This window comes from Ustilaginoidea virens, chromosome 1 (assembly GCF_000687475.1).
Source record: "Ustilaginoidea virens chromosome 1, complete sequence".
NCBI lineage: Eukaryota > Fungi > Ascomycota > Sordariomycetes > Hypocreales > Clavicipitaceae > Ustilaginoidea > Ustilaginoidea virens.
This window is the reverse complement of record NC_057316.1, coordinates 2,529,301-2,557,068: the sequence shown is the minus strand read 5'-3', so window position 1 is coordinate 2,557,068 and position 27,768 is coordinate 2,529,301. Positions and strand designations below refer to the sequence as shown.

Genomic DNA, 27,768 nt, shown 5'->3' with positions numbered 1-27,768 from the left:
GCCTGCTTCTACTCCGTCGTCAACCACGACCGCCAGCAAGGGTTCGCTAAGCTCCTTCAGGCTAGGGATCGTAACGAACCTGAACCCAAATCCTGCAGAGGGACGTTGGGGGGGGAGAGGCTCAAGACGATCTGAGGAGAAAACTAATGTTCTAGAAAGAAAAAAAGGGACGAAGGGGGACGAAGGGGGACGAGGGAAAGACGAAGCGAAGCCTGGCCTGAGCTTGAATTGCATGCCACGAGAGCAGACGGCTACCCCACAGGCAGTGCCTCTGCCACTGCTACTGCCACGGCTCTCGAGGCTCGAGGGGGCTGCCAGTGGCGACGATGGAGCCGTGATTTCGCCCTGTTCTCTGCCCATCTTGCTCGTTGTCGCCATTGGCACGGATTCGGAGTAGCCCCTGGTGTGGTTGAAGAATCGGGAATTGTTGATAATCGGAGGCAATCACGCAATTCGCGTTGTCCCGATGCGGTCTAGCGCCTATGATGCAAGAAGTCAGATCTGCGCGCGGCGCCAGCATAGATCCACTTCCGACTTCCGCCACTCCATGCCCCGGCACCGCAGGGGGGCAGCTGGCGAGGTTCTGCCGACACCCGCCAACTGTTTTGAATCACCAGCTGTCGGGAGTCAGGACTCGGAAAAACGGAAACCGATGGAAGCGCTACCTACTAGATACCTCTAGGACCTGGGTACCTCCTAGGTACCTAAGGCATCTAATCTAGGCCGTACGTTGTTCCGAGGCTAGAGGTGCGTACGGTTGGCCTCGCCCGCAAGGGGAATTGCGCACGACGAGCCAATCAGGACATGTTGCATATCCGCCAAACCCGGCTGGCAGCTGGCAGATGGCAGCTGGCAACTCTCCCTGTTCGTCTTGCCGACTCTGCTCGCTTCACCTTGACGTCACGAAGTTGCCTTGAACATTTCGGTCGGCCATTGTCCTTGTCATCGTGGTTTCTTTCCTCCACCTCATCGTTGGGACAGGAACGGAAGCCCGAGTGTCGCAACCCGCAGGATTCTTACTCTACGGCATGCTTATCCCGTCAGGTCAAAGCCGGCTCCGAGCCTGCTGCCAGGCATGCCAACTCATCCCACACCGTTGTTTGCCGAAAAGAGCCGTTTGTCAGTCGACGGAGGCGCTTGACTCTTATCGCACGGCATTGCAGGCCTCGGTGATGTGAAACTGCGACATTTGTGCGGATTTTAGCGCCACATGCTCGTCATCGGTATGTATTTTTTTTTTTTTCACCACGCGAAGCTAACTAAGGTACCTAAGTTGCCTGGCAACAGCCACGTACCGAGGTAGGTAGGTAGGTACCTTAGTTAGTAGGAGGTAGTTGGGCCTGGTCCCTGGTTGTTCCGTCGCGTCTGGTCCTCTACGGCCAGGCTGACCAGAGCCTGAGCTGCGAAAACCTCCACGAATGCTTTGCCCTTCCCGAGACGTTTGTTTTTCTTTATCAAGCCGAAACGCGTTTCCTTCATCTTCACCGTGGAGCAAGCACCGGTGGCGAGAATGACCCTCGCCTCCTATTTCGACTTGGGGCTTTTCCTTTCCACGAAACCCGTGCGCACCCAGCTGCCACCCGTCTGAAGTCGACAGGTTCGATTCTGAGCAAAACGGTCTAGATCCGGCCAGCATCAGTTTTGAATCGTTGGTTTACCACCCATTGTACATGAAAGGCTGGGCTCGGTCACAACCTGTGACGTGGGCCCTGATTTATTGCTCGATACTATGGCAGCGTCGTCAAAGACCATAACAACCTCGTACCTGGTTGGTAACTTGCACTGTCCATCGTGCGTTGCGGTCATCAAGAATGCCTTGGAGGAGGAATATTCCGGCAGACTTTTCTGGGTCTCTCCCAACGTGGTCACCTCTGTAGTCACCGTCGAACACCAAGATGCAGGTGCAGGTTTCGTGCGCGACATGGGCAAGACTCTTGAGGACTCTGGCTTCGAAGTCTGCGCCGTCGAATCCACCGCTGACCTTCCGGATGAACTTTGTAGTTCAGCAGCAGCCGACATTGACCGAGTAAAGGTCGGCCAGGATAGTGGACGTCGAAGCAGTGGTGGTGCTTTTGAGTTGTGGTGGAGGCTGTGGAGAGCTTCAACGCCTCATGAATCAAAAGCGGAAATTCATTTTGACAAATGTGACGCTTGCAAGAGCACTGCTGCCACTCTCGGTCCTGAGGATGGCCTTGGCTCGGAGCACCAGCCCCATCTCAACACCATATCAGCCTCTAGTCTCCAGAAACGACTGAATGGTGTTGCTCTCCCTCGTGATGCGAATAAGTCGCAGGCCGCCCTTGAGGAGGTTGTGATCGACGGCATTGACGCAATTATTCCTCTGTGGCAGGCAACCATCTCTGTCGGTGGCATGACTTGCGCGTCATGCGCCAACACCATTACGGAAGAAATGGGGAAACACCCCTGGGTCTCTAGAATCGTGGTCAATCTCGTCGCAAACCGTGCGACTGTGGATATCAAAGACCCTGCCCGCGCGGAAGAAGCTGTCAAAGCCATCGAAGATCTTGGGTATGATGCTGCCCTTGACGAACTCGTCAATCTACAGGAGCAGACCAACGATCGCACCCAAGGGCGAGAACTGGAAATCAAGGTGGACGGTATCTTCTGCTCCAAGTGCCCGGATCGGATACTAAAAACTCTGCGAAATTTAAAACCTTCACAGATCAAGGTTCTCAAACCGCTGTCTCGAGAGTTTCCACTCCTCAAAATCAGTTACGTTCCTCAAGCGCCAACTTTCACCATCCGACATATTCTCAGGGCAATCGAAGCCACAGATCCGTCTTTGGAAGCTTCCATCCATCACCCCCTGACGCTGGAGCAGCGGTCCAAGGCCATCAGCGCGAAACATCAGCGCGAACTGTCTCGGCGTCTGCTTCTGACACTCACCTTGGCCATTCCCACCTTTATATTTGGCATTGTGTACATGAGCTTGGTTACCGATTCGGACCGTACGAGGCAGTATCTCATGCAACCGTGGAGATCAGGGCTGAGTCGTCTGGAAATCATCCTCTTTGCACTTTCAACGCCCGTCTATTTCTTTGCCGCGGACATTTTCCATGTTCGAGCCATAAAGGAGGTTCGATACATGTGGCGTCGAGGAAGCCGTACACCTTTGATCCAGAGATTCTACAAATTTGGAAGCATGAACATGCTCATGTCGCTAGGCACCACAATTGCGTACTTTTCATCTGTCGGGCAAATGATGGCTTCTGGAATCCGACACGATTCGGATGTCCCAGCGAGTCGATTTTACTTTGACTCTGTCGTATTTCTCACCTTCTTTCTGCTCGCGGGAAGACTGATCGAGGCCTACAGCAAGTCCAAGACGGGGGATGCGGTTGGTGCGCTGGCCAAACTTCGCCCCAGTACCGCTCTTCTGGTTGAGCAAGACCCAAGCAAGGGCCAAGTTACCACGAGCATACCCATCGACCAGCTCGAGCACGGAGACACGGTACGGGTCCCTCATGGAGCTTCACCGGGTGCCGACGGCGTAATCCTTATCGGGGATACCAGCTTTGACGAATCCAGCCTGACCGGGGAGTCTCGTCCCATCAAGAAGACTCCAGGCGACCATGTGTTCGCGGGGACGGTGAACAAAGGGCATGCGATCACAATCCACGTCACAGGGACGTCTGGAAAGTCCATGCTCGATCAAATTGTCGAGGCTGTCCGTGAGGGACAGACCAAGCGAGCCCCGGTGGAGCAAATCGCAGACCTTTTGACTTCGTACTTTGTCCCGGTCATCACGCTCGTCGCCGTCATCACATGGGTCATTTGGCTGAGCCTGGCCCAAGCTCATGTCGTTTCAGACGAGGAGCTCAAGGCGTCCGGCGGTGCGGCAGCTTTCGCATTCCAATTCGCCATTGCCGTCTTCGTGGTAGCCTGCCCCTGCGGGCTTGCCCTTGCTGCTCCGACAGCCATATTTGTCGGGGGCGGCATCGCGGCAAAACACGGCATCTTGGCCAAGGGTGGCGGCGAGGCGTTTGAAAAGGCCAGCAGAATCGACTGCGTCGTGTTCGACAAGACTGGAACTCTGACCGAAGGCGGGGAGCCCAAGATCACCGACGTGGAGTTATTCCCGGACAACGGCCATGTCACGGGCGTTGACAGACAGACGCTGCTGTCAGCACTCAAGGCCGTGGAGGAACAGAGCAGCCACCCGATTGCCAAGGCGATTGTCAGCTTTTGCGGAGGCGAGGTTCCGTCCGCAGAGCTCGGCAAGATTGAGGAGTTGCCCGGACGAGGGATGAAGGCGTCTCATCGGAACAAGCCGTTTCAGATTGCGGTTGGCAATGAAGTTTTGATGCGCCATCTCTCCGTCACGCTGTCAGTGGACGTTTTGAGCCGGTTGCAGAGGTGGAAAGGGGAAGCCAAATCGGTAGCTGTCGTGGCCTTTAGGTGTTGTGACGGCGGCGGCGACGGGAGCAACTCGTGGACGCTGGGAGCCGTCCTGTCCATATCCGACCCGGTCCGGCGGGAGGCCAGAGCAGTTGTCAGGGCGCTGGACGCTCGCGGAACACAGGTCTGGATGCTCTCGGGCGACAACGCCACCACGGCCAAAGCCGTGGCCCGGCTGGTCGGCATCAGAGAGAGCAGGGTGCTTGCGGAAGTCCTGCCGTCGGAAAAGGCCAGCAAGGTCGGATACCTGCAGGCGACGCTGGACCCCCAAACCCACGGCTCCGTGAGCAGACGTCGCGGCCCGCGCGGGAGGCGCCGCGCAGTGGTGGCCATGGTCGGCGACGGCATCAACGACTCGCCGGCCCTGACGAGGGCGGACGTGGGCATCGCCATCGGGTCGGGCAGCGACGTGGCCGTTTCCAGCGCCGACTTTGTCCTGGCGTCGTCCAGCCTGGCCAGCGTGCTGACGCTGCTCCACCTCAGCCGCGCCGTCCTGGGGCGCATCAAGCTCAACTTTGCGTGGGCGGTGGTGTACAACCTGCTGGCGGTGCCGATTGCTGCCGGGTGCCTGTACGCGATCAAGACGGAGGGGGGAGGCGCTCGCGTCAGGCTCGACCCCGTCTGGGCGGCCTTGGCCATGGCCCTGTCGAGCATCAGCGTGGTGCTGAGCAGCCTCTGCCTGAGGGCGCGACTGCCGTGGGTGGGCTTTCGACACCGTCCCGTCATGGCAGACGGGTGATTTTCCTTGTTGCGAAGGCGTGTCTCAACCTGTTTGTTTAATTGTTTGTATGCGCCTTGTAAGGTCTGTAACAGATACACGCCCGAGGACCTTTGTACATGTATCATGTATATAACTCGATGAGATTTACGATTTATGCACATCTTTCTCCCCGACGTCACCACAGAACGAGCCAGAGCCCTTGCAAGACGCAACGTGTTTCGGTTTCCCGAGGTATATTTATTTTCTCTCTGATTCTCATTCAACAGGTATACCTATCCTGTTCCCCCTATCATAGCCATTAAAGAGAACAAGAAAAAAAAAACGAGACAGATGTAAAGCCAAGAAAAAAGGGGGAAAAAATGGAAAAAAAAAACACCTGGTCCTCTTCCAGGCCAAGGCCAAGGGCGGCAGTCTCAGACTAGCCGCTTTCCTTCCTATTCCTGCAGTGAACCCTCACCCTCAACTCCTAGACTCCTTGGGCTCTTCTTCACAACGGATGAGCCGTGGAAAAAAAAAAAAAAAGAAACAGAAAGAGAAACAGGAAAGATTTTAGGAGCAAGGGGGAAAAAAAAAGTAAAAAAAAAACAGAACTGAGTAGAACAGAACAGACAGCATTTGTGAAAAGTGTCCAACTAACTCCTAGTACCTGCCTGGTGACGAGGGAATGCATGCCCGTGCGCACATGATGACGATGCAGCGTCATTATTGGACGCATTAAGGGATAGGACCCGAGAACTTCTGAAAAGGGGTTTGGAAATGGTTTTGTCGTTTTTTTGTTTTGGTTCTGCTTCTCGACTTCCGGAAAAGAAAATGCAGAAATGTGTGATAAATCGAGTCCGCCGCAACGCCATGCTTTTTACTGTAAGAAATGCACATTACAAAAACCACCACTGCCAAAAGAAAAAAAAAACAAATAAATGGCCAAGTTGGACTGCCGACTTGGAAAAAGCGCCGCCTCTTTATCGAACAGTGACGGTGCCTCCGAGGAAGCGGCCCCACATTCCTCGTCGGTGCCGCTTCTTGGTCGGGCCGTCTTGAAGTTGGTGGTACTGCTCAGCAGAGATTTCGCAAGCAAGCATGCCGGTTGCGGAGACGGACGGCTGCGGTGCCGACTTGGTCAGGTCAGTGTCTACGACAATCTCGACGGGAGAGTCGTACAAGCTGCCTTGTGCTGTCTGCGAAACGTCGTATACGCAAGGCGATGGGTTAGACTCCAAGGGCGTCGTGGAGCGGGAGGGCTGTCGGCTTGACGCAACCGACGATGCGTACGAGCTGGATGAGCTGCTGTACGTGAGTCCCGGAGGCGTGATGGAGCCGCTGATGACGGAGCGAGTGGTCTCGGGACTTGCGGTCCAGGCGCGGGACTGGACGCGGCAGGTGGGCAGCATGAGCTGCCGGGCAGCCATCTCTTGCTGGCGTCTCTTCTCCTCCCGATAGCGCATCTTTCGGGCATGCCTTTCGGCGATGCGGCAGCGAAGAGGTTCGAGGAAGGAGTCGAGCTCGCGATACAGGTCCTGCTCCGTAATTCTCAGCTCCCATTCGAGAAGGAAGAGGAGTTGCTTCTCCATGAGGTTGACCTCGGTCCGGTTGAAGCCAAAGCTGTACATGTCGGTGGCGATGTGGGTGTAGTTTGCCCAGTGCTTGTTCTTTGGCGAGCTGTCGTTCAGATACTTGGCGGCCAGGATGAGGGAGGCGAGAAAGATGCGATGGGTCGTGCACTGCAGGCCCCGCGCCATGGGCTGAAGCTTGGCCTTGAGCCGGGTTAGATAGACCAGAGTGGACATGAGGGTCGGGACCTGGACATTCGAAGACACCACGAGCTGGGTGATGAACTCGTCCAGAGTGGGCAGGGAGACGTTGACGGCGTGGGCAGCTTCGGATTGAGGATTCCTCGCGCGGTTAGGAGCAAGGTTGGCTGGACGCTGCTGCGGTTGTTGAGCCTGTTGGGGCTGCTTGGTTAGGCTGGGCGACACTAATGTAGAGTCGCAGGCAATGACGTTGTGAGCCGCATCGGCCAGAAATTGAATCATTTCCCGGCTCACGGGTTGATAGACGAACTGATCGAGCGCAGCTCGGTTCAGCTCGTCCATGCTTAGTTGCCGTTTCGCCATGACGCTCATTTATACGCAGGTAGAGAGGAGGGGGTCGCCGAGAGCACCGATAGCTTGGAAATATCTTGGAAGGTGTCGGTAGGCGGTTGAGGGAGGTTGAGAGAGAGCAAAGGATCGATTGCAGGACCCAAATGTGGAGGTGGGTTTTTGCCGATATAGTAGTGTGTGTACCAGGAATCTTGGGGCGTTCCCGACGATGGTTCGAGTCCGGGATTAGCCCAGGTCGAGGTGGGGGAAGAGGGGGTGATCAAGGGGATCAAGGGAGACGAAATAGATTTTGGTTTTCGATGTCAGACAATGGGACGATAAGCCCATGCGCATGTGGCCTCTCCGTTCCAGACAAGTGACCACCCGGAAAGGTCCGTGGCGAACGTTCGTCAGTTGGTGACGTTGGGGAACACGGGGCTGAGCGGACAGGGGAGGCCAGAGTCGCACACCGGGGGGGGGTGCGTGGTGGTTGCGTGGGGGGGGGTGCGTTGAAGGGTGATGTGGGGCGCAGGGGGCTCGATGTGCCAGGTGCGTGTCAAGTGGGGGTGGGGCGGACGATGGCTGCAGGACGGGAGCCACCAGTTTGGGTCGACGGTACCACCAACTTGAAGGGGCCAGCAGAGCAAGAGCCGAGGAGGAAGAGAACGGGAAAAACCAGACTGCTGCAGGATTTCCTGGTAGGGTGGCAGGAAAAAAGAACAGCGCACGATGCCGATACTGTGGGCAAAAGAAGCAAGATTAGAGCCCACGATCCTCTCTCAGATGGTAATGGTAACGAACGGTAGGTGGGGGGGATCTGGTAACACGGCAGTGCGGCGGAAACGAGGGGCGCAGGTACCAACTTACCGAGAGATGGTAACGCCTTGGATCGCTAGCTGTCAGGCCGACAGGGGTCGGTCGAGTCAAGGGCACTGACAGGTAAGGCGATGGAGACCAGGACGGGGCCAGAAGTGTAGACTGGAGAAGGAGGTTCGAGCGATACTGTTCTAGACGCCGCGCAATGCTTTAATTGACCAGGGTCGTTTCCCTGATCCGCGCAAGCTTGCTTCGGGCTTCGGTTTCCTGGGGATGGAGAGCAGAGTCTGGACGGCTGGAGCACGAATTCGTAGTCGTCGCTTTTGTTGGATTACCTGTGCCAATCTGGTGATTTCAAGACTGCCAAAAAAGAAGGTCGTAGAATATCCGCCGCGGCGTAACGCAACGCGCGTCTTGCAGGTAAATATCCCAAAAAAAAAAAAAAAAAAAAAAAAGGAGAAGAAGAAGAAGAAGAAAAAAAGAAGAAAAAAAAAGGGGAGAAGAAGAAGATACAAAGGGTTGGTGTCGGCAAGCAAGGATGCTGAGGACGAAAACGAAAAGAGGGGAAACTCCCGACCCAGCAGAAGAAACGTGCGGCTTTTTTTTTTTTTTTGGGTTCCGTACGCAAGGCTGAGCCAGGTTCGTCTTTGTTCCAATACAGAATCACTGATCAGTGCGCAAGATCACTGCCAGATCAATGCTGTGGTCTTTCCTTTTATTGTTCCGGTTGTGCAGCCTATTGTGCTCGGGGTTTTCGACGTCAAAAGCGGGGTGGCCGTGTAGAAATCCGACGAGAATCGGGCAATCAAGAGTCGAGCAGAGAGAATGAAAGAGATTCTTTTTTTCATCAACCCGAGTGCTGGGAAAGGCTGATCTTGGGAACAAGCTCGAAAGGTTCGATGCCGAGAAAAACAAACAATCAGGAAGGACAGTGGCCGACGTGGGGATATTCAGCTGCTTGCACTGTGGCACAACAAAGCCCAAGAAGGCCAATGAGAAAAGCTTCTGTGCTGGATGTATGTGGCTCGCGCTGGGAAAGCCCAATGTAGAATCCGGTGCAGAAATGCGAGCAGCAGCGGAAAGGAGTGGAGAGTTATATAGAAGCTTTGCAAGGCTTCAGCTCGGCTCAGCTCAGCTGTCTTTTGGTCTTGGCGCACCGTCTCGATAAGGTGAGGTACGCAAGGGGGAGGTTGGGTTTCTCGCGTTAGCAGCCGCACGCTGGAGCGCAGGACGGAGTAACGATGCGGTCGACAGCCAAAAGGGCGGCTGGTGGGTTCGACCCAGTGCTGCTGGCCGACGTCTGGTAGGATGGTCGGATGGTGGATGGTGGATGGTGGATGGTGGTTGGGGCTCGCTTGCCGTGATGGCTATTTAGCTAGGCTCTAGCGGTTGCACTGGAATCCAACAACGTATAGAAAGGGAGGGCGGTTAGATTGCCTGCCTGCCTGCCTGCCTGCCTGCCACCAGAAAGCACTAGTGGAAAGTCGGGCTATTATGTTATACTCGAGAAAATGGCGGCGAACCGAAGAGGACGAGTCAGAGATATGCTCGCCGTTCTCTTGCTCGATGCCTCTGCTGATGCCGACGCTGGTGCCGACGCTGGTGCCGACGCTGATGCTGTTTGCTTTGCGGCGCGGCTGGCAAAAGGGCTATTCCCGGTCGGGGCCGTCCAATAACCGCCTCGTTCGTTTTTTGCGCAACGGAGGACGGCGAATCGAGGTCAACGGGCTGGCTAGCTGGGCCGTCTTGCTGCCACACGATGATTTCCCAAGATGGCGCCGGCGAGGTTCAACGGCGGCCTGTGCTAGACTGAACTGGTTCAATCTTTTAGTGTGGAATGAGGTGTCCGCATCGGCATGCACCACCAGCCTTGCTGACTTCTCTTGCACTCTCTTCTCTTGCAACGCTCAACGTTCCGTTCTGGGTCGGGGCGCTGAACCAGGCGGGGCCAAAGATGGAAGATGGGTCTGGTGGCTACTGGCTTGTAGCTGGGGGCCCAGCCAGCGGGAAACCGTCCAGCTGTCGGAAGGAGCGAGGCTCAAAGGAGCTTAAAGGAAACAACTAGCGAACGCTGGGCCGGCAGGTACGACCGGGGGGGGGGGCAACAGTAGTCAAGGACAGGAAAGGGAACGTAGGAAGGCGCCTCCCTCCCTTGAGCAAACAGGTAAGCAACTATTCGCCGGTGAAATTCCTTTGACGCAGGCTGAGCTTGGAAGGGATGGATGGGGGCTGGGAATAATACTGTACTAGACACCACGGAAGAGCCGGGCAAGAAAGAGATGGGCTGGGGCGGGCATTAAGTATAGGAATGGAATTCGGTAATCTTGGTTTTATTACCATCATGATCCAAAGGTAGGGCTCGAATCCTTTCAGATATGCGGTACGGAGTACGTTGACTTGTGGCCTTGTTGCCTGCGCCTTGCTGCCTCGAGCCAGGTTTTGCCTTGTTTGCCGCTGAGGAGCGGACAAGTCGACATGGGGGGGGGTTTCGGAGGACTGGGCGGCGGTTGACTGTTCACTGCCAGCCGGCGGGACAACAAGTCAAAACCAGGCTGGGCATATCGAGGGCGAATGAATCGTGCTGGGCTGGGCCTCGGGCGTCTCTGGTCTGGTAGGAGGCATGTACATGCATAGCGCCCTGGCAGCGACTGGAGTATTGGAGCACTGGAGCACTGGAGCACTGGGGCACAGGGGCACAGGGGCACAGGGGGGGGGTACAGGGCCACTGGGGCTGCTCCGTCGTATACATGTAGGTACCTAACCTAGGTACCGTACCATCGAGGCCGTCAGCTGCAAACCACATACGAACCGTTCCATGTCTGGTTCGCTGTCATTCACCAAAGCTCCAGGCCGGGTCGTGCCAGGCGTTTTGAACCGACAAGAAGAGCCAGCTGCGCCAATAGAGCGCCATGCCACGGCCGTCTTCCCCGTTTCCCCGTTTCGCCGTTTTCCGCGTCTTCTTTCTTTCTCGTCTCGTTTTGTCCTGGTAGACCGATACGGCCTCCGCCTCGTCGGCCAACCAAGTCTCGGCGTACCGTGGCAACCGCGGCAAGTCCGTACCGTAGCGGCGTTTTGGTAGGTGTAGGTGCAACCTAGGTAGGTAAGGTACCTGTTTACTATACGTAACGTCTGGTAGTACGTAGCGTCTGGTGCGTGGCGTGCGGCGCGAAACGGCGCGAAACGAAGGGCTGCGGGCAAAACGATTGGGCCAGGTAAGCGCTCCTGCCCAGTACAGTCAGCACATGCAGGGCGGTGCTGCTGGGTGCTGCTGCTGGGTGCTGCTGCTGGGTGCTGGTCAGCCAAGGGATCCCGCCGACTGCCCCCAAGCTGAAACTGTTGATTCCCAATCTGCATCAAAGGCTGTGACCGACCGTCCCGTTCGACTCCTGATTCTTTCTTCTTTGAAACAGGGCTCCTTATGGCCAGCCGCCGCCTCTGCTTGGTATGAGGATTGGATGCCGAGCCTGAACATTCAACAACAGCCCACCTCGACGGACAAAGCCAGCCCAGCCCAGCCCAGCCCAGCCCAGCCCAGCCCAGCCTGGTTGCCAAAGCAAAGTCGACGGGCGTCTTGCTGCTCCTGCATGGCATGGATGAATTGCATGCATGCATGCTCTGCACGCCAAGGACCACGCAAGGGTTCGGGCGTCTATCGCCAACCGGTGACGCGATCCGGCGGATGCACCTCCGTCGTCTTGTTCCTGGCCATGCGTTGTCTGGATGTTTCGGATCCAGCCCAGTTGCTGCGCTGCAGCTGGCAACCATAGCACGGGTGGACGGGTGGGCCGAGAATGCCGACGTGATGGTTGGTGATGGGTTGGTGATGGTGGTGGTGGTGGTGATGGTGATGGCGGCGGCGTCCGTGAGGAATGTTGGCGGTGCCAGTCGCAGCCCGTGGCGATACAGACATTCGTGAATGCTCACCGATTATCGCTTGCTGCTTGCTGCTTGCTGCTGTCCGCACGTTTTACCGCGACCAAGGTGACGACTGACTTCGCATTCAACGGCGAGGTTGGATTGTCGAATGGGCCAACGCAGAATGTACCATTGCACGCTGGTTTCTCTTTCTTTCTTTCTTTCTTTCTTTCTTCCTTTCTTCCTTTCTTCCTTTCTTTCCCTTTTCTTTTCATTGTTGATATTTTTTTGTAGATTAAAAAAAAGAAAAAGAAAAAGAAAAGAAGGCAATGAATTGAGACGCCCTGCAAGCCATTAGCCGTGATGTCCGTGCTCATCATCACGGGCTTCCTGCCCCAACAGCAGGCGCCTTTCTTTTCCCGGCCATGTTCCTGCTGGTACCGGGGCCATGGCATCCATGCTGCATGAGCTGTGGCGGCAGAACCACATGTTGCCTGCGTGCGCCATCCCATGCAGGGGAAAAGCGGCTGTTGCGGAACCAAATTCTACTCTCGACTCGTTGGGCACAAAGCAAAGAGGTTGGCGGCGTGGAATTTTGAGAAATTGCCCGCCACACGGCGTCCGCTGCCCTAGGACGTTGTGGTTTTTTTTCTTTTCTTTTTCTTGGGCCACCTGTCTAAAGCTGGTGATTCTCTGGCGAATTCGAAGGGGGGGACATGGCAGGGTTATCTTTCGTTGCTTCTTCTTTTTTTTCTTCTTTTTTTTTTCCCTCTTTTTTTTTTTTCCTGCACCGGTTTCTTCGCGTCAAGTCGGGATTGGAAAGTTCTAGTTGCGACGCCGCGGCAGCTGGGCCCGTGCTGGCCTGCATCTGGCAGGATGACTCTTGCGGCTGCTGGCAACAGCCGGTCCTTCGGGGTAGAGGGTTGGGTGGGGGGGGGAGGGGGGTGCTTGGATCCTGACGGGGGTGGGCGTGGGGGTGGGGACATATTGATCTGTCTAAACCCCGGGGCCCCGTGCAGCCCGCTGTCTGGCGCGTTGCAGCAATAAGTCGCCTTGTTTCATCCCTTGAAGCTTTGCGCACCAGACCAGGCTTGTCGGACCAACCCCAAGGTAAGGTCAGGTAGGTTAGGTAGCTGCTCGCTGCCCATCATCTGGGCAACCGCTAGTCACGGCGGGTCGCCCAGATGGACCGGTCAGCGGATCATCCGAGATTCTGTCCACGGAGCACCGTCCATCCATGACCTTGCCCTCCGCACCTCGCGCACGCCCTTGCGCCAGCGTCGAATGGCAAGGGAGGATGGGGAGCATGGACCGTGGACGGGTGGACGGGTGGACGGGTGGACGGGTGGACCGTGGATGGCTGGATTCTGGCATTCCAGAGTGTGGACGCCTCTCCCCCTTCCTTCAGGTGACCTCGGTCTCCGGGCTCCGGGCTCCGGGCTCCGGGCTACGTACCAGTACCGTGCACGCTCACTTGCGATGCGCGGCCGCAGAACGGAGCAGCCGGCCCATTCCTCGCGGAAAGACTTTCCCTTTCTTTCCTTTTTCACTTCTTCCTTTTTTCTCCGCAGCAAACCTTGTCCCCCAAGCCAGATGAGGAAATAGCCAGCCCCTTGATCTCCTTGGCCCGGCACCCCCCCCCGATTCCACCTGCGTCGGGCGGGTTGTCACCTGTCTCCAGCGCCCACCCTCAGCGCCCACCGGGCCTTTTCTCCCAAAGGGGCAGATTTCGTTTTCACCCGGTCGCTGGTTCGCATCCACGTCGATTGGCTGGCGAACCGACGCATGACACTCCCTTCCCTCCGTCGCTCTTTCCCCCACTGGGCCTGTTTCCCGCCTCGCCTCGCCTCGCCTCGCAGCACGAGCTTGCTTCGTCGGGCCAATCAGCGCCGCCTGCTCGGTGGCTGTGGGGGTGGGGTGGTGGGTCGCTGGTTGGCAGGATGGAGTCAATACAGACAGACAAGATACCAGGGCGGCGTGGCATGCGTCACGGCCAAGGTCAAGGTGACCGTAGTCAAGCGGTGAATATCCCATGACGGGGACAAAAGACGCATTTATCTTACTCTACCTACCTACCTCCCTTTAGATTTACCGTGGTTAGGTGGGTACCTAACCCAGCCGAGTTGCATACCATGCCTGATGTGCCATAGAAGTCCCAGTTAGGTACCCAAGGTATGCAGGTTACCCGCTCCTGCGCAGCCAGTCGCCCCACCGCCGGTTGGGGAAGGGTGATTGGCCCCGTCGGCGCTCGGCAAGCATCGGCGGTAACCGGGGTCGTCGAGCCGCCAAAGTTGCCCCTTCGGCCGGCCACAACGCCATGTCACGGGCCCGGAATCCGGGGCATCGCCAACAAGCGCCGATGGTTTCATCAAGCGCCCAACCCGCAGTCATTGGCCGCCGTGCTGCTGCCCCTCGTCCTACATGCGGGCACACAGGGCCTGTCACAGACTCATACCGCCCGTTTTACGTCTCGTCTCGGTCTCTCTTGTCATCAGTCGACGGCCCTAGCGTTTCACCCCCCGTAGCGGAAGTTGCTGTGCGCATCTTGGGTGTCCGTGTTTGGAAACCTGTTGCAGGCTAGCCCTTGTCCGTCGTCAAGAAGCAACAAAAACCCAGCTCGCCCTCATCCACGGCCGCGTGTGAATTAGAGAAGACAAAAAAAAAAAAAAAAGAAAAAACTAGGGGAAAAAAGCCCTCAAACTTGGCAGCACGGCGATGCCTGCATCCCTCCGCTTCTCCTTATGTCCACGTCTATTTCCCCATGTCTGTTTCCCATGACTATCCCTCAAACCCGCCTTTTCCCCTTTCCAGAGTCGCTAATTACCGGTGACAAGAGGAGGCGTGCCGTGCCGTGCCGTGCCGTGTCGTGTCGGGTCGTGTCGGGTCAGTCGTCCATGCCACAACTCGCTAGAGAGCGTGTGATGATGCCAGGTTCCAGCTCCAGCGGCTGTGGTTTGGTAAAGCACCATGTTGCACACCGTCAGGAAGACGGGCTGAATAGAGCGCAAGGGGTCCTCCTCAAAAGAGAAAGGATGGCGGGATGGCAAGATGGCCATTGGCGGTGGTCTTGTTTTGCTGCAACTCTTTCATTATTATCATTATTATTATTTTTTTCATCTCGGGGCAGCAGCAGCATCCTCGGAAATTTGGTGTTGGACTCTTTCTTCTCGCTATCCTGAAAGATCCCCTCCCCCCCCCCCCCCCCCTTGGCGGCCGCCCCCTTTCTTACCCCCCGTCTCCCAACCCCAACTCGTCGTTGCAAGAAAATCCGGCGTCGCTGGCGAATGGCATATACATACTGGGCATGCTCTGTCCTGGCTGTCAGTGTCTTGCGGCACATGGGTCTACCACCCTTCTCTAATTGTAGTAGCCATTCATGCGGCCAACTTCTTCCTGCTGCTCGGCGAGATAGTCCTCAAAGTATGGGTGGTTGCAAGACTGTTTGGCAGAGATGCGGCCGGCCGGGTCGTACACCAGCATCATCTCTAGAAGCTCGAGGCCCTTTTCATCGAGGTTTTGGCAGAGAGGTTGCCTATAGTCCCTTTTCCATTTGGGAAACGAGGACTTGAAGTCGGGGTATGAAGTGACGCCGGGCCAGACTTCTTCGTCTGGGGTACCAAGAGCACTACAGGGGGAGGTTCATGGCAAAGTCAGCACGGGCTTTCCTCGAAATGCAGAAATAGTCATCTTCTCCTTCTCCTTCTTCCCTTTTTTGCACATGGTGGAGCGAGCAAGCGTACCGGAAAATCTTGAAAATCTCGTCAATTTCCGAATCGCCGGGGAAGAGGGGCTTCCTCGTGCACATCTCGGCAAAGATGCAGCCAACAGACCACATGTCGACCCCGGTGGAGTATTGCCTGCCGCCCAGGAGGATCTCGGGGGCGCGGTACCAGAGCGTCACCACCTCGTGGGTATACGTTCTCAGCGGTACACCAAAAGCGCGGGCGAGCCCGAAATCGGCCAGCTTCAGGTTGCCGTCCTTGTCGATCAGCAGGTTCTGCGGCTTGAGGTCGCGGTGAAGCACTCTTCGCGAGTGGCAGTACTTGATGCCGTCGCACAGCTGCATCATGAACTTGCGTATCACCACGTCGCTCAGCCCGAGGTGCAGAATGGTGGCCGAGGATCCCTCGGGCAGGGCTTTCCCGCGTCCGCCGTCGCTGACAGGCAGCGCCTCCATGTATCTCTTGAGGTCCAGGTCGAGGAACTCGAAAACAAGGTAGAGCTTGTGGCCGTCCGAGTGAACAATATTGAGCAGCCGGACAATGTTGGGGTCCTTCATTTCCTTGAGCAGGGAAATCTCGCGGATGGCGGTGCTGGGGACGCCTTCGTCTTCGGCCTCGAGGCGGATCTTTTTGAGCGCAACGATGCGGCCGCTGTTGGCGAGGTCGCGGGCCTTGTACACGACGCCATACGTGCCTGTGTCTGGTCAGCGATGCTTTTTTTTTTTTCTTTCTTCTGATTTCTCTGATTTCTGTGTTTTGCTGCCTCTGCTGCCTCTGCTGCCTTCTCCCTGTAATTCATCATGATGACGACAATGGTAAAAGCCTCGTTTGCACGCGTGGGGGATTTTCATTCCCCGCATGCCTGGGAACAAAGAACCGGCCGAGTTCTGGGGGGGGGGGGGGGAATAGATAAATAAAATAAAATAAATATTAAAACTTACCCTCGCCAACCTTTTCCAACTTTTGGTAGTTCTCCATGGCCCAGTACCTACCTACCTGGCTTCGGTCGCTTCGGCTCGGTCGCTTCGGCTCGGTCGCTTCAGCTCGGTCGCTTCGACGCGGCCGCTATTCAGAACGGAGCGAAATGCAAACCCAACGCACGCGAGGGGGTCGACGACTCGCCCGTCCACTCGCACGGTTTCCCAGCGAAGCCCCGAGATGCTGCAGCTCTCCTGCAGGGGCGAAGTGGCAAGAAGCTGTCTAGTCCGTCTCTGGCTGCTGCCAATGCTTTGTTGTGATGGCGACGGGGGGAAAATCCTGGTCTCTCGGCCCCTTTTGTTTCTTTCCTCGGACAAGTTTGCGGCGAAGCGACGGGCAGAAGAAGCAGAGTTTCACAAGACGACAAGACGACAAGACGACAAGACGACAAAACGGACATGGGAGCATCGAGTCGAGTTCGATCCGGATCCGTCGCCCTGGTAAGCGAGGGAGGGGCCAAAACACAAAAAACACAGCCAAAAGAACACAAACACACACACGCTGGGGCTTCGCGACGACGCGGGGTCACCGGGCCAGCCACAGCCAGCTGGCGGGGCGGACGCGCCTTGCTGACCGGAGTCAATGAGACAAGGCGCAGGGCAGGGCGGGTTCCAGCGGGTTCCAGCGCCGTTGACGGCAAGTCGGCTGCGTGCTTGGGCACACCTAGCAGGTATAACCTAACCGTGGGGCCCAGACACCTGGCCACCTAGCCCGCCACCTGGCCCGCCTGCCTGCCTGCCTGCCTGTGGCCCCTGTGGCCCAAGATTGACTTGTTGGGGACAGCAACTTGAAACCACCAAAACTTGACGACTGGATGTTGATTCCGGACGACCAGCTAGCCGGCTGCTTCACGTTGCCATTAGGCTTGATTTCTTTCTTCTCTTGCTGTCTTTTTTCCTCCTTTTTTGTCTTTCTTTCCTTTTTTTTTTCTTTTTTTTCCTTGTCTGAAAAAAAAAAAAAAAATAGGAAAGAAAGAAAGAAAGAAAGAAACAAAGGCACCTGTTTTTCGACATGTACCCCAACTTCATCTCACTGCATACCACATATGCAGGACATGGGAATCTAAAAAAAAAAAAAAAAAAAAAAAAAAACCCAACCAGCAGATGAAATATCCATCGCCATCCCCGTTGCATGTCATGTATTCCCGACCCTGCCGCCGTCTCCCTCACCCTCTCCGCAAGCAGCTTCTTCCAACCGCCGCAAGTCGAGAATCCTGCCCAGGTTCAACTCCCCCTTGGCTCCCCAGCCCGACGGCCCGGCTTCCACATCCGGTCGCACTGCGACATACCAGCTCCAGGCTCGTCGATCAAGCTCCTCCTTTGGCAAGACGTCTGCCCAGCTGCTGAGCAGCAGCCTCAGCGCCCCCAGCAGCCTTCCCAGGTTCTCCTGTCGCTCCTCGCTCGATGCCGCCGCCGTCTTCTTGCCCCCGGTCTTGCCCCCGGCGCTGCCCGACGGCGCCGCGGCAAAGCTTTGCAGCAGATAGTTCCTCGCTCTCTCGGGGCGGTGGATGGGCATCCCTACCGTTGCCTGGGACGGCGTCTTGTTTTCCGGGTCCAAGCCCCAGAGCGCTTCGCCCGCGAGCGCGCATGCTCGTCGGCGCGACGACAGTGCCTCGTTGACGCATTCCCTCATCAACCGCCACCGGTCCGGACCAAGCATGATGCCTCCGTACCATCTTGTCAGGACCACCAGCGTGTTGGTCACGCCCGCTTCTCGCATGATGCCCAGCAGAAAACTGCCGCAGCCAGACTCCCCGTCGTCAAAGGACGCCTCCTGGACCAGCGGCGAGTTTCCGTAGCGCGACCGAACGGCCCACGCGTTATGCGTCGCCGTCTCCAGCTCGGGTTTTTCCTTCAAGAGCCCCTTCATCAAGCTGGAACGCATGCAAGGGGACGATAGACTGGCTGCGTGTGCCACAAAGGTGGATGATTTGCTCGTCAGCTTTTGACTTGCCGCCCATGCCTTGCTCTCCGTTGAAGGCTGCCCCCCGTGTGCGTCGCCACTGTTGCCTGCCGTTGGGCCTTGCCGCCCCTCGCTCTCATCCGGTTTCCATGTGTATCCGCCTCGCTTGAGGACGGGAATCTCCCTCCCCAGGATCCTGACCTTTGGCTGGCCCTTGGCAATGTGCTCCTCCTCCCCTGCGCGCGGCGCTTTCTCGATGCCGATGCTTATCGCCTTTGTCCTCGAGTTGGCGCTCACTACCGCCTGGGCCAGGCTCAGCCTGCTGCTGGGCGGCTGCTCCGGCATGGTGAAGCGCAACAGTTCCACGGCGAACGCTAGGACCAGCGGTGCTCTGTTGGTCACAACGGTAGTTTGGCGGATCATGTCTTCGCTCTGCACCAGCGGCAACTCAAGCGAGGCCTCGAGCTCTTCTGCGCTCATGGAACCGTGGTCCAAGTCGCGCTTATGGGGTTCCAGCTTCGCCCTTTTGCACGACGAGGACATGGACACCTCGGCGGCGCGTTTTTCCATCTTCTTGCCGTGCGATCTGCATGCCGTGTGAAGGCTCCTTGCGAGCTTGGAGTCTGACATGGCTGACTCGACTGTCGAAGCTGGTGCCTCGGCGATTTGCTGGATCCTACACCGCAAGCTGTTACTGATTTTTTTTTTCTTTTTTTAATTTCTTTCTTCTTTTTTTTCCTTTCAATCCTGCCGCCGGGGGAGGGTGGGGGGGGGGGGGGGGGGGGGTGGGAGCAGGTCTCTCATACGTGCGAAGATTCTTGGCTTGCAACGACTTGATGTGCCCCATTGCCGTCATCATTGGCACCTTGCGCGCGGTGAACATGCGCAGCAGCTCCTGCAGGTCGCCATGTCCGGCCATGATGTCAGTCACGGCTCCGCGTAGTGCAACAACGCTGCTTCATTGGAGTTGTTGGCAAGATCAAGTTTTTCCGTGCACCTCACGATGAAAGCAAGATCCGAGCGAAACCCAGATGGCTGCATTGTTGTTGATGACGGAACGCACTCGAGTTTCTATCCAGTTCCAGTTCCAGTTCCAGCTGCTTGCCTGCCATTGGTCCATTTCGCAGCAGCACTCGTCGTTGAGGTTTTCTTCCCCCAGTACGGAGTACGTACTGTAGCACCTGACGCCATCCACTTGTGCCCCACCCGGTTCAGTTTGGCTAAGGTATAATACCTAAGGCAGGCACGGAGTAACTCGGACCGAGTAATGAATGGCTGCGGCAGTTGTTTTCTTCTTTTGGATTCCGGCTTCAGCAAGCCCTCCTCCTCCAACTCTGTCCGACTCGCTGTCGAGCAAAGCCATGATACACCAATGATTACCATCACCCGTGGCTTTGCCAGAGCCACTATCTCGCAACGGCGCCTTGCAGGTTCCTCGTCCAAGCCGCCTCGGAGAACGCCCAAGGCAGGGCCTCCCCCCCCTCCCGCTGCGCCGAGGCCCTCACCGCGCGTTTCCAGACCGTATAAGCCGTAAGTTTCACCTCGCCAAAAGTCAGTACACCCCCCCCCCCCCCCCCACCGCTTTCTTTTTGCTCGAAACTACCTACTTTCCGCGCGCTGGGTCCTAACCTCCCGCGTCCTTGCCGCACAAAAGTCACAAGCCAAATGTTGCACTCCCGGCCCCGTCGTCGGCTTCCAAAAGCCAGGGAGACACGCTTCAATCCATCTGGCGGCGCTCGTGGCTGCCCCTCAGCGGCGCAGCCCTTCTCGCCGGCTTCCTCGGCTTGTACATTGTCGGCACGGCCGCCGCCTCCGCGAGGCCGCGCCCCTGCTGCGACGGATCCCGCGAGCACGCCAAACCGACCGGTCGCCCCCCGGCCCTGACGGGCGACAATGCCGAGCAGTTTGACAAGGAGCTGGACTGGCCCGAGTGGTGGATGGGAATCACGGCGCTGCGCAAGAGACTGGCCGCTCGGGCGAGAGGAAACGTCCTCGAGCTTGCCGTGGGCACGGGCCGAAACCTCGAGTACTACGACTGGCGGGGGCTGGGCCAGGCCCCCTCGTCGGCCGCGTCAGGCGTGACGTCCTTTACGGGCCTGGACATATCCGACGATATGCTTGGCGTTGCACGGAATCGGCTCGTCAAGACCGTTGCGCCAATCAGAGACTCGGAGCCCGTCGCGGAGCGCCCCAGCGTGGTCGACGACGCCGGCGGCCAAGCCTCCTTTGTGAACAATCGTGTCCGGCTCGTCCGTTCCGACGCCCACGACCCGATCCCACCGGTGGCCGCAGCGGCCAAGTCGCCCGCGCGTGCGACGTACGATACAATCGTGCAGACCTTTGGGCTCTGCTCTGTATCGGATCCTGTGGCTGTCTTGTGTAACTTGGCATCAGCTGTCAAACCCGACTCCGGCCGCATCCTCCTGCTTGAGCACGGCAAAGGGTGGTACGGAATAGTCAACGGTTTGCTGGACAAGAATGCCGCCAAGCATTTTGCCAAGTATGGGTGTTGGTGGAACCGAGACGTGGAGGCGCTTGTCCAAGAAGCAGTGAAGAGAACACCAGGGTTGGAAGTGGTGCGGCTGGACCGGCCCAACGTCTTGCAGATGGGCACTCTTGTCTGGGTAGAGCTGCGGATGAGGCCAAAAGCTGCCTGACCCGCTCGAGCAATACAAGGCACAAAGTGTTGAGAGCTCAGAAGCTGCGAATGGCATCAGAGCAGGATTGCAAGCAGCAGGCAGGCAGGCAGGCAGGATAGGCAGGATAGGCAGGATCGGCAGGATCGGCAGGATCGGCATACAAATCTCTTTGGTGTTTGTGCATGGTATAGCAGGTGGTACCTGCGTTAGATGCGAAAAAAATTAAAAAATTAGAAAAATAAAAAAAAGTGGGAAATCAGATACTGTTTCAGGTTTCCTTCCTTACGGTAGTAGAGTTTCAGTCCTTCTTTTTGGCTCTTTGACAGAATTGGGAGTCTCTTCGTCTTCTCATACATATCGCTTGAGAACAAGAAAATAAAACAAGAAAATGGAAAACGAAAAAAGAAAACATAAAAAGACAATCTATATTACATGTACTTTTTACAACAAGCTTTTTTTTTCAAGTTGAGACGGCGTGGGGGCGAGACAAACATGAGGAGGGGAGGAGATCTCATGAATCGTACCAATCTTCAACCACAACACGGCTAGGCCATCCATGTCCTCTATACCACCTACTCCAGGCACCAAGCGCCGTTTGCAAAACAAAAGAGCAAATTAAAAAAAAAAACAATAAAAAAAAAACAGAAAATCACCGTGCCAACGAGGAAAGCAGTTTCATCATCAATAGGTATCCAACAGGCAGTCCAGCTCATCAATTTCAATGCTTTCTGCGGTTCTATCCCATTCGAAAAGCTTGTTGAGCTTCAGCCAACTCTCGGCCTCGTCTTCTTTGCGTACGCTTGACATGGTGCTCGGTCTGATGGCCGGACTAGCCAAGAGCGTGGCGGATGACAGAGCGCGGTCGCCGAACCATATGTCGTCTCGGTAGCCGCACTCGAGAACAAAGTTACGCTCGGCCGTGTCGGGGGCGGGAGGTGTCTCAATGTGCGCCAATTTGCGCTTCTGCAAAACATCGGCCGTCTGGGTGAATTCGCGCTCATCGGTTTCTAGAGGAGGAGAGTCCCGTCGCATGTCTCGGCCTTGCCTTGTTTGGTCGTTGTGAGACTTGAAGGAACCTATAGGCGTGGCAGGCATGGCGGCTTCGTCTTCCATGTCGTCAAACTCTGGAGAGGAAAGATCAACCTCGGGGGATGGGCTCAAGTCTCGCCTGCGAGCTTCGATATCGTCGGATCCCGAATCATCGGTCAAGGAGACGGAAGGTGTGATGCTGGTGGGGTGGCGAGGAGGCTGAGAGATGCTTGGGTCTGGCAGAGGCTGCCGAGGACCGCTGGTGAGGAAAAAGTAGGTTCGGCGCGGGTGGACAGTCTCGAGTTCCTTGGCTAGGGGGCATGGGGAGAGCGCACTCCAGCAGGGTCGCTTCATGTAGGTGGTTAAGCGCGAAGAAATGATGGCGCAGGGATTGGCAGACCTGGGTTCAGAAAGAGTGTAAGCGACGTGGCCCCGCAGGGATGAAGTTGTTTGAAACCGCTCCACCGATCTATCTGGGGGAACTCACTGTTGTACCGACGCCAATTTTTGGGACAAGACGGTTGCCAACTCCTTGATGAGATGAGGCCGGTTGGCGGTAGACTGTAGTTGAACTATGGATGCTTCAACAATGTCGTCATTGATGCCTCGGAGATGGACCTTGGGCAATGCATCCGCGTCGGACATTTCCACGCTGGCGGCAGGAGTTGGCGACGAAGGGGGCGTTTGTTGGTTGACGGCTTGGGCCAGCGCGGAAGCCGCAGCGTGCGATCGCTTCAAACGCTTGCTCGGATGAGAATCCGTGGTATTGTCGGCTGTGGAATCTGAGCGATGCGCTGAGCGGGTCGGCGACGCGGACGACGACGACGACGACGACGGCGACGACGATGATGATGACGAAAACGAAGGCAGTCTCGAGAGCTTTGCGGAAGCGGCGGTGGCGGAAGCAGCAGCAGCAGCAGCACGAGCGGCATGCGTGACGGGGATGTGAATGCCCAGGCTGGGCAGGGAGAGCGATTTGCGGCGCGTGTTGTACGGCATGATTAACCTTTTGCGCAACGGGCAGAAGTAGGGTTCAAGAGAGATGCCGTGGTTGGGAGGTTTATTTGAATAGACTTTGAGACCTCGGGGATGATGGGAATGTAGGCTGAAGACGAGATAATGCTGGCTCAACGACGTCGGAGTGAACTCTTGTGCGGCAAGCAAGGGGCTCCGCGCAAGGTTTGGGCCACAGCTAGGAGTAGGAGTAGTAGATCTTGGACAGCCACCAAACCAAGGCAGGGAGAGAGGGACGGGCGAGAAACGAAACTGGTTGCCCGTTTGCAAAATCGTGAGATGCAGAACGAAGAGGAGGGTCTCTGGTCGGGAAAAGATGGATCGAACAGGGTTGAAAGGTCGAACGCGGATGGATGGGGGGGGAGGAGGGGGAAGGGGGAAGGGGGGGGGGAGCGGCGCAGGATAAGGGATGGAAAGGAGTGTGTGCAGAGGAGGAGGCACGAGGAGCGAGGAGCGAGGAGCGAGGAGCGAGGAGGAGGAGGAGGAGGAGGAGGAGGAGGAGTTGATGATTTTCTGGCGGCGTTGGCCAGGAAAAGACAGCACGCTGCACAGCACAGCAACAGCAACAGCACAGCACAGCAACAGCAATAGCAACAGCACCGCACAGCACCACAGCACACACAAGCGCAGCCCTCTTGACGACAACCGACTGCAGCTCCCGAGGAAATTTTTCCCTCTCGAGTCGCCAAGTCTCCACCGACCGGCCCCATTGGCGGCAGCTGGCTGCAAGCCTGCCGAAGTGGGTCCACTAAGCGTCAGGCTGCAAGCTGAAAACTGGGGCAGGGGGGAGGGCAAGAGCCAATGGTGTTGCATGCTTTGCCAAAGGCGTGGCTTCTCCCCCCCCCCCTTTTCCCCCCGTTCCGTTTGTGTCGGATTGACGCATTCCACGCAGGACCTACCTACCCCTGCTTGCCACCACTGAGCCTGGCCCCGTCCATTTGGCCAAGGTTTTTCACCTTTTGAGCAGGAACACCCCTTGCCTGAACCAGTCGAGCCTGCCAATGCAAGAAGGGAAGGCGGTCAAAGCACTGACTGAGGCAGCCTCAGGGACATGAACAAACTGATTGGCTTGAGGACGAAGACGATAACGACGACGACGATAACGACGACGGGCTTTGGCTTCACGATGCAGTGACGACAAGGGAAAGAAAAGCATCAAGCATCACCAAGCAGCTCAACTACCTGCGTGAATCGCATCGCCGTTTTTGTTTTCTTGACGGTGACGGCTTTGACAGACGACTGTTGATCTCTGAATGCTGACACTTTTTTCAATGCGTCATGGGTCTCTACCGTGGTCCCGCACGGCACCGGATGCAAGACAAGACAAGACAAGACAAGACAAGACAAGACAAGACAATGAGAGAAACTCATTGTGCTTGACCAACGAAGCCTCGATTCCATCGCCAGTCAGAAGCCATTCGTGGCCGGATACGGGAGACTAACGCCTGCCGGGCCTGTCTTGCGAGCGCAACTCCGACTGCGACTGCGACTGCGACTGCGACTGCGACTGCGACTGCGACTGCGACTGCGACTGCGACTGCGACTGCGACTGCGACTGCGACTGCGACTGCGACTGCCATCATCAACTAACCCCCCTGCTGCCTGCCCCGGCACCAGCACAACTCGAATGCGCAGCAGATGTTTCTGCTTGTAGCCGAGTCCTTTGTTGTCTCCTGGATGGGGCCATGGTGGTTGCCGAGTGCATGAGTACAGTACATACTTGTCATCGGTGCATATCCCCACGCGTTATGCTGGCGACGGTCGACCCAGGCTGAGAAGTGTTGGTCGTCCATTCATTCATTCATTCATTCATTCATTCATTCATTCATTCATTGGCACATGCATGCATGCTGCTCGCCGAGGATGGCGTCGCCTTGGGGAATCTGCAGGACCAACCAAACCAAGCACGGAAGTCTGGAGGGGGGGACACCACATAACGACCATAACGACCGGCACCAACCCGTTTCAAGCGCCTTACTCGCCCGCTTGAACTGTGGTGCAGTATGTAGTACGAGCCAGCCTCCTTCATCCCCAGCACGGTGGACCGGATCACGTCCCTCTGGCCCGCTGCCCCATCGCCGTGCATTTCGTGCGACGTCTGCAGCATGTCCACCCTTGGTGGTCACACTTGGTCATACATATCAAGTCGAACCCCCGGTTAGAAGATGAACTTGAGAGCTTCTTCTTCTTCTTCTTCTTCTTGGTGCTGGGTGGTGGTTTTGGTTCGGTGGCAGAAGCATTACACCACCCAAGAAGTACGGAGCACGCAGCTTATGATCTACTACCCATCCCATCTGCCCACTGCCCACTGCCCACTGCCCGCGCCCCAGCGCCGAGAATTGGGTGCCTGGGGCAAAGCTCTTATAAGCCCACTTTGCTTTCTGCCTACCTCCTACTAGAGAGTGTAGTGTTGGTCCACACGTTCCAGAGTTCAAGCACAACGGTTTTTTGGTTTTTTTTTTTCTTTCTCTTTTTTCCTTTATTTGCTTTCCCCTCGTCCCCACCCTCTCCCCCCCCCCCAGCCCCCCCTTCCAGAAAAAGGAAAAACAAAAAAAAAGACAAAAGAAAAGGAAAAAGAAATTACGTTTGGAATGGCTTTCTGCCAAACGGAGGCTTCCCCTTTGGTGCTGCGGTGTTTACTCCGGTTGTTTACTCTGGTGCTTGGCTACCCTCAGGTACAGCACGGTACGGTACAGTATAGAACACTACCAGCCCTAACCTAATCTATGCCAAGGGATGTTTTCGCTTAGGTGCCTACCTGAGGTATCTACCTAGCTATCCGTTCTGAATTGCCTTCGTTTTTGTCTGGTTTTTTCTCTTCGTCATTGTCATTCCTTTTCTTACTATCCATCCTTTTCCACGGCCCATTGCACGAGTCGTAACGGCACCCACCCTCCTCCTATTCCATCCATCTTCCTCCCCCCCTCTCTCGCTCGCCCCCTCCCCCCTTCCCCCCTTTATACACCCGTTTCGCATGTCTCTTCCCATCGCTCCCCCCTTTGCCCCTTTGCCCCTCGCAATCCTGCGTCCTACCCTACACAATGCCGCAAGAGCAAACGCAAAACGCCGCCGTCTCGCCGCCGTCACTCTGCAGCACGCAGGACCTTCCCGTCCGTCACCAAGGAAAGGAGCAAGCTGCATGCGTTGCGGGGGCCGGCGTGGATTGGGCGATTCATTTCACAATCTCGCCAGGGTGGGGAAACGTGCCATTCCGTCATCCAAGCGGATATTTGCCCGGCCGGCTGGTGGGCAGACTGTGTGGAGTGCCTTTCATTCTGCTTGCCCAGTGCGGACCGAGTACGGAGCACGGAGTACGGAGTAGGACTGCGGAGCAAAGCATAACCTTGGGTCTGGTATGTACCTGCTCTCCAGCCCTGGTACCGAGTTGGTAACACAGCACCGTGCGTGGCTGGCCATTGTGGCTCATCATCCTACGAGACGAGTTAGCTTCTGCCTAGAACAAGAACACCAAGCACCCAGCCCGTGTAGGAGCCACCTCACCGCTCTGTTTGCAGCATACAACCATCCAAGGCAAACTAGCTGGGCAAAGGGGCAGGCAAGAGATAAAGGAGAAAACAGAAAGAAACATCAGACCAGGGCGCGCGGGCGCATAGTAGACTGACTCTACGAGGAACATTCCCCCCTTCCCCCCCCAGCGCAGAAGATCCATGCAAGGGGCACATGGGGCTTGTCCAGGCTAGGTGGTCGCTAGTTACATGTGCCGACCCGCATCTTACAAACGGGTCAGTCGCAGCCAATGAGCATGTCGGTATGGAGCCCAGTTTCCTGCTGAGGCCAGAATTTGCGTCAAGCCACCTACCCACATGCACCCATCAAGCCGCCAGCCGCCAGCCGCCAGCTGCCTCTGCTGCCAGCTCTCTAGGGGACACAAGCTGGAGGGCGACAGGTACAGGGTAAGCCGGCCAGGCCAAATCGCGGATACGTTTCGAATGCCGTGCAACGCGAGTGTGCAGCCCAGCCATGCTGCTTCACGCTGCTTCACGCTGCTTCACGCTGCTTCACGCTGCTTGCGCTAGAATTGACTGCTGTGTAGACAGGAATTCGGAAACAACAAGAGCTTAAAACAAGTCCTTTTCCCCGGGTTTGTCCCAACATGATTGAATCGCTCGCCCTTGCCCTGCCCCGTGCTTTTTTTTTTTTGTCATCATGACCTCCTTCAAAAGCCAAACTCCGATGCGACATGCTCATGCTGTTTTCTTGACCAAGAACCAAAACCAAGTCATTGTGGAAAAAAAGAAAAAGAAGAAAAAGCATAAAAAAAAAAGTAGCGAGACAAAGACAGGAAATCAAATTGGATACGCCGTGATTTGCCCTCCCTGCACACCCCAAACCTCCCCCCCCCTCCATCCCAAAAAAAAAAAAAAAGAAAAGAAAAGGAAGAAAAGAAGAAAAAAGGGAAAAAAAATAGACTCATCTATCGTACATGAATACATGCATTATTTTTGAGCGCACCCATACCTCGTGTAAACTGTCTTCATTTCCCCCCCAGAAACGAAAACAGCCCCGACATACAGCGGAGAGCCCGCATCTATTCCCCAAATCATATCACCTTTGTTCTTGTTGAACTAGGTATA

At 56.3% G+C, this 27,768-nt stretch overlaps 6 protein-coding genes across 6 annotated transcripts; 2 read left to right on the top strand and 4 right to left on the bottom strand.

Annotated features, from left to right (window-relative positions):
• Nucleotides 1–1,729: 1,729 nt before the first annotated feature.
• Nucleotides 1,730–5,158, top strand: UV8b_00488 (uncharacterized protein; the record flags this gene model as incomplete). The annotated part of the gene is made up of 1 exon (XM_043137986.1): nt 1,730–5,158. The coding sequence occupies one exon, from the start codon at nt 1,730–1,732 to the stop codon at nt 5,156–5,158; it is 3,429 nt and encodes a 1,142-aa protein (XP_042993920.1).
• A 941-nt stretch (nt 5,159–6,099) lies between these two features.
• UV8b_00487 (uncharacterized protein) lies at nt 6,100–7,251 on the bottom strand (the record flags this gene model as incomplete). The annotated part of the gene is made up of 1 exon (XM_043137985.1): nt 6,100–7,251. The coding sequence occupies one exon, from the start codon at nt 7,249–7,251 to the stop codon at nt 6,100–6,102; it is 1,152 nt and encodes a 383-aa protein (XP_042993919.1).
• A 7,995-nt stretch (nt 7,252–15,246) lies between these two features.
• On the bottom strand, nt 15,247–16,589 carry UV8b_00486 (uncharacterized protein; the record flags this gene model as incomplete). Its single annotated transcript, XM_043137984.1, has 3 exons — nt 15,247–15,514; nt 15,630–16,305; nt 16,553–16,589. The coding sequence occupies 3 exons, from the start codon at nt 16,587–16,589 to the stop codon at nt 15,247–15,249; spliced, it is 981 nt and encodes a 326-aa protein (XP_042993918.1).
• A 1,134-nt stretch (nt 16,590–17,723) lies between these two features.
• Nucleotides 17,724–19,410, bottom strand: UV8b_00485 (uncharacterized protein; the record flags this gene model as incomplete). The annotated part of the gene is made up of 2 exons (XM_043137983.1): nt 17,724–19,167; nt 19,298–19,410. The coding sequence occupies 2 exons, from the start codon at nt 19,408–19,410 to the stop codon at nt 17,724–17,726; spliced, it is 1,557 nt and encodes a 518-aa protein (XP_042993917.1).
• A 453-nt stretch (nt 19,411–19,863) lies between these two features.
• Nucleotides 19,864–21,148, top strand: UV8b_00484 (uncharacterized protein; the record flags this gene model as incomplete). Its single annotated transcript, XM_043137982.1, has 2 exons — nt 19,864–20,021; nt 20,146–21,148. The coding sequence occupies 2 exons, from the start codon at nt 19,864–19,866 to the stop codon at nt 21,146–21,148; spliced, it is 1,161 nt and encodes a 386-aa protein (XP_042993916.1).
• A 663-nt stretch (nt 21,149–21,811) lies between these two features.
• UV8b_00483 (uncharacterized protein) lies at nt 21,812–23,158 on the bottom strand (the record flags this gene model as incomplete). The annotated part of the gene is made up of 2 exons (XM_043137981.1): nt 21,812–22,559; nt 22,647–23,158. The coding sequence occupies 2 exons, from the start codon at nt 23,156–23,158 to the stop codon at nt 21,812–21,814; spliced, it is 1,260 nt and encodes a 419-aa protein (XP_042993915.1).
• Nucleotides 23,159–27,768: the final 4,610 nt, after the last annotated feature.